Source organism: Polypterus senegalus, chromosome 8 (genome assembly GCF_016835505.1).
Source record: "Polypterus senegalus isolate Bchr_013 chromosome 8, ASM1683550v1, whole genome shotgun sequence".
Lineage (NCBI taxonomy): Eukaryota > Metazoa > Chordata > Cladistia > Polypteriformes > Polypteridae > Polypterus > Polypterus senegalus.
Genome location: NC_053161.1, coordinates 81,058,644 through 81,066,917, shown reverse-complemented (window position 1 = coordinate 81,066,917; position 8,274 = coordinate 81,058,644). Strand labels below are relative to the sequence as shown.

The following is an 8,274-nucleotide window of genomic DNA, read 5'->3' as shown; positions in this document are numbered from 1 at the left end:
TATAACAAAAAAATTTGTATAAAAACATTTATAACAAAATATTACCACACCTTTTTGGCTCAGGTGGGTAAACCGGGAGTTCATATTATCAAGGAGAACATACAAGTGGCACTCCAATTACAACTGACTCGACTTAATGGCAATTCTGTAGGTTCAAATGAGCATGTAATACCAAAGATGTTTCTTTTCAATTTACTTCCATTTAGGTACATGATTCAGTGTAGCAAGAGTTGTGGAAAAAAATCCTTAAAATATTTTCCTTTTATAACTAGGGTTTATATAAGCACCTTATTGATGAGAGAGGTCAGTAGAGAATGGCCAGCCTGATCTGAGGTGACAGAAAAGCTAGGGTAACTCAGATAACCCATCTGTACAACTGTAGTGAGCAGAACAGCATCTCCGAAAGCTCAACACATTGAATGTTGCCATGTCAGGCTTCATTCCTGTCAGACAAGAACAGAAAGTTGTGGCTACAGTGGACACGGGTTCACCAAAACTGGACAGCTGAAGACTGGAAAAATGTTCTGCTGAGGCATACAGATGGTGCAGTCAGAATTCCATAAATCCTTGGGCCCCCGGCCTGCCTGTATCAACAGCCTAGGCTTGTGGTGGTGGTGTAAAGGTGTGGGCAATGTTTTATTGGCACACTTTTAGCCCATTGATACAAGTGAATGATTGTTTGGATGCTATGGCTTATGTGTTTTGTTGCTGATCATGTGCACCCCTTCATGTCCACCCCTAACACTTTTACTTCCAGCATGGTAATGCATTGTCACAAAGCAAAAGACGTCTCAAACTGGTTTCATGAACATGACAATGAGTTCAGTCCAATAGAACATATGTGGTATGTGGCAGAACCGATGATTCACAGCATGAATTATAGCTGACAAATCTGCACAAATTGCATGATAAAATCATGCCAACATGGACCAGAATCGCAGAACTGTTTTCAACACCTTATGGACTCCATGCCTCAAAGATCTTAGTCCGTTTTGCAAGCAGAAGGAGGCCCTAATATAATTCCTAATAATTTGCCCTGCGGGTGTGTGTGCATATGTGTAAATATATGAAGCTGTGTGAAGAACAGTATGTTCTGTATTAGTGAGACTTGGCTAAGAAAAGCAAAACTGGAAAGAACTGAGAATAATCAGATAGACTTGTATAGTGTCATGGAGTGAGAGGAGGACAAATGCGGAGTTAAAAATAAAGAGTTGATATGGAGGTGATAGGGTTTTATGTAGGTGGTTTGGTGATGTAGAATGAAGGCAGCGTGAGAGAGAACAGTGGACATTGGAGGAAAAATTTGGGTGGGAAGTTGCAAAGTTTTTCTTCAAATTATTCAGTTGAAATGCAGTGAATGGCTAAAAACGGTAAAAAGGTAAGTACTAAATTGAGGTTTAAATTTAAAGTTTAGACTAGCAAAAACTAAAAAAAGGAAATTAGAGAATATTACAAATGGGCCTTCCTCGGGGAACAACTAATACGGTGCAACCTACAGATGTTCTGCAGCAGTTAAAATAAATTAAGCCTGGCAAGTTGACGCAAACAATTTACACAGGTGTCCCAACTTCTGTTGATTACTTAAAACCCCTCTGTCTGTCTTAATGCAGAGTTGGAACAAACTGTGTTACAACACACTCTACACCCTAGAAAGTTGTATATTTGAGTGATAATGGCAAGAAAATGGCAATTAACAAATGAAATGAGACACAGCATTATTACCCTTAGAAGTGTAGGCCTTTAATTTAGAGAAAATACAAACAAAATCAAAGTGTGACTGATTGTGGTGTCCAACACAATCCAAAGATAACTGAAACTGGAACAAACTTTAATAGGAAGAGATCTGACAGACCCAAAGTCACAACCCAATCAGAAGACAGGTTTCTGAAAGTCACCAGCTTGCGTAATACACACCTGACAGCACAACAGCTTCAAGCTCAGCTTAACAGTAGTCAGAAAAAGCAAGTCTCAGTTTGTACTGTGAAGAGAAGACTTTGTGCTGCAGGTTTGACAAAACGAGTGACAGTAAGAAAGCCATTCATTAAAGGACAAAACAGGACCTTGAAATACCACCTGTGGACTACTGTAGACTGGAAGAAAGTCTTTATGGACCAAAGAATCAAAATTTGAAATCTTTAGTTTATTACAGAGGGCGTTGAAAGTTGGTGAAAGGATAGTTCCTCATTGTGTGACACCAGCATGTCAAATATGGAGAAGGAAGTGTGATGGTCTGGTGTTCTTTTGCTGGAGAAGGAGTTGGTGACTTGAACAGAGTGACTGGCATTCTGAATCCAAAGGTTTACTGCGGTTTAGCTGCTGTATCAGCAAAAAGTGGCCACAATGATGAATCAAAAAATTTGAATAACGTTTTATACACTTAATGATTCTGTGACTTACTTTTTATATGCCATTGTTTATTTGTTCTATGCCTTGATTTCATGAAACATTAAGACATTAAATTGCACACATTTCCATAAAAACTGAGGTGTTCTAAAAGGTTTACTAACCAGTAGTGCAAATATTTAAAAATTAAGTGTAAGACCAAAATAGGGCTTTACACTATGAAGATCTCTAAAATGTATATGAAGTGTTTGCTTAAATGTTATTGGCCTTTTTTTGTTCTTCAGGAATACTTTCTGAGGTCAGATCTGACAAGCTCCTTCCTTGAAGATGGAAATCTTCCTACTTGTGCTGTTACAGAATGTTCAAACATTTTGAGTGAAAAGGCAACTCTTACAATGAAGAAAGTCCCCATGAAATACGTGAGACATTTCCTTGATCTTTGTTTTCTCTCTGTTAGTCAGCAGTTATATTTTGTTTATGCCACAAAATGGCACGGTATTTAGTGGTTCTGCCTTGCAGCTCCACTAGGCAGAGTTTGAATGTCAAATACTCATGTGATCTTTGGTTTTCTTTCCATGTCTGAACAACCTCTGTTAGAAGTGAGTGTGTTTTTGAATTCATTATATAACTACCGTATATACTCGCATTTAAGCTCTCCCACGTACAAGTCGGGACTTGATTTTACCGTATAATTTCTGGTATTTTAGAATATTGATCGTATAAGTCAAATGTGGAAAACTCACGCTATTGGTCCAAGAGATTATGATATGCTAACGCCCACCTGAGAGAGTAAACACAGAGCACACTGCTTTTTTTTTTTTACTGTGCATTGTGCCTACGTGACCACATGGTAATACCCGAACTATTTCAAAGCAATGTTTGCACTGTTTATTGTAAATTATATCTCACACCCTCATACACCTTTATTGTAAGAGCATCCCTTATCTATGATGGAGCGTTCAATCAGAAGAAAATATGAAGCTGGTTTTAAATTAAATTCGTAGAAGTGGTGAAAGAAATTGGTAGCTATGCTGCCGCAACAAAATTCGATGCATCTGAGAAATTGGTGCAAGATTTGAAAGAAGCAGGAAAGATGCAAAAAAGAAATAATAATAATGATTATCGTATATTTGAATGGGCATATAAGTTGGGGTCTGATTTTATGGTCAGTTTTTTGGGTTTCAAGACCCGACTTATATGGAAGTATATATGGTAAATGTGACCTGAGGTACACTGGCTTCATGTTCAGGACTGATGCCTGCCTTGTGGTGAATCTTGCTGGGATAGGCTGAGACTCCCCACAACCCTGAAAAGGGTTAACCAGGTTCAGGAATGTGATGGATAGACAGAAACTAATACATTTTTTTTAAAGTAATAATTAGAGGGGCACCTTGCGGAGTAAAACAGACCATTAGGAAAATCTGTGGAAGTAATACAACAATAAACATTAGGACATTCCTCAAACAATGCTTACATAGGAGATGCCAGAGACCCCAGCAATCAACTCTAACCTGACCCCCTATCCCACTTGGCAAATACTTCCTTAACATCACAGAATATTAGATGGTACAGCACTTACCCTGCCAGATCAGGTATCAAAATAGCACAAAAGCATGCAAACATTCTGTGCCCAGTTCTTTTTAATGCTAAACGCAGGAAACCAGCAGCAAAGATACAGAACGCAGTTTACAGCATACAGTTGTGCTTGAAAGTTTGTGAACCCTTTAGAATTGTCTATATTTCTGCATAAATATGACCTAAAACATCATCAGATTTTCACTCAAGTCCTAAAAGTAGATAAAGAGAAACCAGTTAAACAAATGAGACAAAAATTTTATACTTGGGTCATTTATTCATAGAGGAAAATGATCGAATAATACATATTTGTGAGTGGCAAAGTATGTGAACCTCTAGGATTAGCAGTTAGTTTGAAGGTGAAATTAGAGTCGGGTGTTTTCAATCAATGGGATGACAATCAGGTGTGAGTGGGCACCCTGTGTTATTTAAAGAACAGGGATCTATCAAAGTCTGCTCTTCACAACACGTTTGTGGAAGTGTATCATGGCACGAACAAAGGAGATTTCTGAGGACCTCAAAAAAAGAGTTGTTGATGCTCATCAGGCTAGAAAAGGTTACAAAACTATCTCTAAAGAGTTTGGACTCCACCAATCTACAGTCAGACAGATTGTGTACAAATGGAGGAAATTCAAGACCATTGTTACCCTCCCCAGGAGTGGTCAACCAACAAAGATCACTCCAAGAGCAAGGTGTGTGATAGTCAACAAGGTCACAAAGGACCCCAGGGTAACGTCTAAGCAACTGAAAGCCTCTTTCACATTGGCTCATGTTCATGAGTCCACCATAAGGAGAACACTGAACAACAATGGTGTGCATGGCAGGGTTGCAAGGAGAAAGCCACTGCTCTCCAAAAAAACATTGCTGTTCATCTGCAGTTTGCTAAAGATCATGTGGACAAACCAGAAGGCTATTGGAAGAATGTTTTGTGGACGGATGAGACCAAAATAACACTTTTCATTTAAACCAAAAAGTTCTATGTTTGGAGAAAGAAAAACACTGCATTCCAGCATAAGAACCTTATCCCATCTGTGAAACATGGTGGTGGTAGTATCATGGTTTGGGCCTGTTTTGCTGCATCTTGGCCAGGACGGCTTACCTTCATTGATGGAACAATGAATTTTGAATTATATCAGAGAATTCTAAAGGAAAATATCAGGACATCTGTCCATGAACTGAATCTCAAGAGAAGGTGGGTCATGCAGCAAGACAACGACCCTAAGCACACAAGTCATTCTAACAAATAATTTCCTGTAATTTTCTTATGATGATGACTCCTGATAGGAGTCAAAAGCTTAGTTAAAAAAAAAAAAACTATTTTAAGATGAGTAAATTATATTAAAGCAGAATACTTTTTAATGCACTTTTAAATGCTGAAGTTAAATACAAAAACTAAAATGCACTCCAGCAAATATAACATGAAATAAGGTAGATAATGATACTTTTTGTTTCAACTGAATCCAGTTTTGAATGAGGGGAGAATGACTCCTTCATAGGTGAGAGATAATTCTGAATATGAGAGAAGCATCAGCTGTGTTTCTTTGCACCATTTTTGCAGTAGACATTTGATTAATTCACAGTGCATCACTTTTTCCACATTTTGTTATGTTAAAGCCTTATTCCAAAATGGATTAAATTCATTTTTTTCCCTCAGAATTCGACACACAACACCCCATAATGACAACGTGAAAAAAGTTTACTTGAGATTTTTGCAAATTTATTAAAAATAAAAAAACTGAGAAATCACATGTACATAAGTATTCACAGCCTTTGCTCAATACTTTGTCGATGCACCTTTGGCAGCAATTACAGCCTCAAGTCTTTTTGAATATGATGCCACAAGCTTGGCACACCTATCCTTGGCCAGTTTCGCCCATTCCTCTTTGCAGCACCTCTCAAGCTCCATCAGGTTGGATGGGAAGCGTTGGTGCACAGCCATTTTAAGATCTCTCTAGAGATGTTCAGTCGGATTCAAGTCTGGCCTCTGGCTGGGCCACTCAAAGACATTCACAGAGTTGTCCTGAAGCCACTCCTTTGATATCTTGGCTGTGTGCTTAGGGTCGTTGTCCTGCAGAAAGATGAACCGTCACCCCAGTCTGAGGTCAAGAGCACTCTGGAGCAGGTTTTCATCCAGGATGTCTCTATACATTGCTGCAGACATTTTTCCCTTTATCCTGACTAGTCTCCCAGTTCCTGCAGCTGAAAAACATCCCCACAGCATGATGCTGCCACCACCATGCTTCACTGTAGGGATGGTATTGGCCTAGTGATGAGCGGTGCCTGGTTTCCTCCAAACGTGACGCCTGGCATTCACACCAAAGAGTTCAATCTTTGTCTCATCAGACCAGAGAATTTTTTTTCTCATGGTCTGAGAGTCTTCAGGTGCCTTTTGGCAAACTCCAGGTGGGCTGCCATGCGCCTTTTACTAAGGAGTGGCTTCCGTCTGGCCACTCTACCATACAGGCCTGATTGGTGGATTACTACAGAGATGGTTGTCCTTCTGGAAGGTTCTCCTCTCTCCACAGAGGACCTCTGGAGCTCTGACAGAGTGACTATCGGGTTCTTGGTCACCTCCCTGACTAAGGCCCTTCTCCCCCAATCGCTCAGTTTAGATGGCCGACCAGCTCTAGGAAGAGTCCTGGTGGTTTCGAACTTCTTCCGCTTACGGATAAAGGAGGCCACTGTGCTCATTGGGACCTTCAAAGCAGCAGAAATTTTTCTGTAACCTTCCTCAGATTTGTGCCTCGAGACAGTCCTGTCTCGGAGGTCTACAGACAATTCCTTTGACTTCATGCTTGGTTTGTGCTCTGACATGAACTATCAACTGTGGGACCTTATATAGACAGTTGTGTGGCTTTCCAAATCATGTCCAATCAACTGAATTTACCACAGGTGGACTCCAATTAAGCTACAGAAACATCTCAAGGATGATCAGGGGAAACAGGATGCACCTGAGCTCAGTTTTGAGCTTCATGACAAAGGCTGTGAATATTTATATACATGTGCTTTCTCAATTTTTTAATTTTTAATAAATTTGTACTTTATTAGGTACACCTGTTCAGCTGCTTGTTAATGCAAATATCTAATCCGCCAATCACATAGCAGCAACTCTGCATTTCAACATGTAGACTTTGTCACGAAGACCTGCTAAAGTTTAAACCAAACATCAGAATGGTTAAGAAAGATGATTTAAGTGACTTTGAACGTGGCATTGTTGTTGGCGTCATTCGGGCTGCTCTGAGAATTTCAGAACTACTGGGATTTTCACACAGTCATCAATCACCACTCCGGCAGCTGTGAGGGCTAATTCTGAACCAGCACAGCACAGGACACCAGCCTATCACAGAGCCCAGATCGAGACGTGTAAACGTCAACACGTTCTTAGGCTTTTTCACTCATGATTTGTTGTGAATTCTCTCCTAATAATCTGCTTTTGTTTTTATTCTAGAGTGACCGGACAGATGACGGCGGACCTTTCTGTTCGACTTGTGTGGAGCAACGCCTGGGACCCCTAACATTTCTGACTTGCTCTCCACAAGTTGTGAAATCAATGAACTATACATTGGAACATATTGAGCTTTCACCAAGAATCGAGCAGATCTTACGGCATTTTTAAGGGAGACATTTCCTGAAATTCACCATCAAATGCTTTACAGTGCTGAATATTGAAATTGGACACAAGAGACCATTTTTTGAGTTATTGATTGACTAGCAATGACTTTTCAGTGATGGATTTCATCCTGGGGGAACCTTATAGCTGCCCTTCCTCAAGTAAAGTGCAATATTTTGAATTATTTTAGTGGATGTGGACCTCACTACCAGGCTAGGCTCTCGTGTTTATATAGCGGCTGTAGGAGGGATGATTGCAATCAAAGCCCTTATCAGCTAACCGTTTTTTTTGTTTGTTTTTTTTTGGATGTTTATGGATATATAAAATGTTAATGACATTTTTAAGTGATGTTACCAGCCCTGTTGCTAAACCTTCATTTTCAGTGCCCTTAACACCCAACTAGATTATGTCATATCATCTTTGGTCATTTTTGTTGAATTTTAGTAACTGAAGGAAAAAAAATGTTTTATATATCATCTTAAATTAATATATTTTGTGGAATTTCATTGTAAGGAATTGCTCCGTCCTGGGTATGACGTTAATCTGCATCCAGCCCTGCGTGTAGGCCCTCCATCCTGCAGGGAAAAACCTGGGGGTTGGTGGCAGAATTGGCACTCCAGCCACCATAAAAAAAAACCTCACACTATTCCATCTGAACTAGTGTGGTGCTGAGGTGTCACCCATTGAATGGCTGCACTCGGGTCCTAATCTGGGGTCCTGAGGTGGTTTGTCATGTGGTGGGTGCA

General features: G+C 39.8%; 1 protein-coding gene across 3 annotated transcripts in view; it reads left to right on the top strand.

Moving 5' to 3' along the window:
• The window catches only part of fbxo18 (F-box DNA helicase 1), a 90,433-nt gene extending 82,427 nt beyond the window's left edge, over positions 1-8,006 (top strand). For all 3 annotated transcript variants that reach the window (XM_039761340.1, XM_039761339.1, XM_039761341.1), the window contains exons 21-22: positions 2,628-2,762; positions 7,367-8,006. In XM_039761340.1, coding sequence (XP_039617274.1) covers positions 2,628-2,762; positions 7,367-7,534 — 303 coding nt within the window. In that variant the 3' untranslated portion in view covers positions 7,535-8,006. The remainder of the gene's footprint in view (positions 1-2,627; positions 2,763-7,366) is intronic.
• Positions 8,007-8,274: the final 268 nt, after the last annotated feature.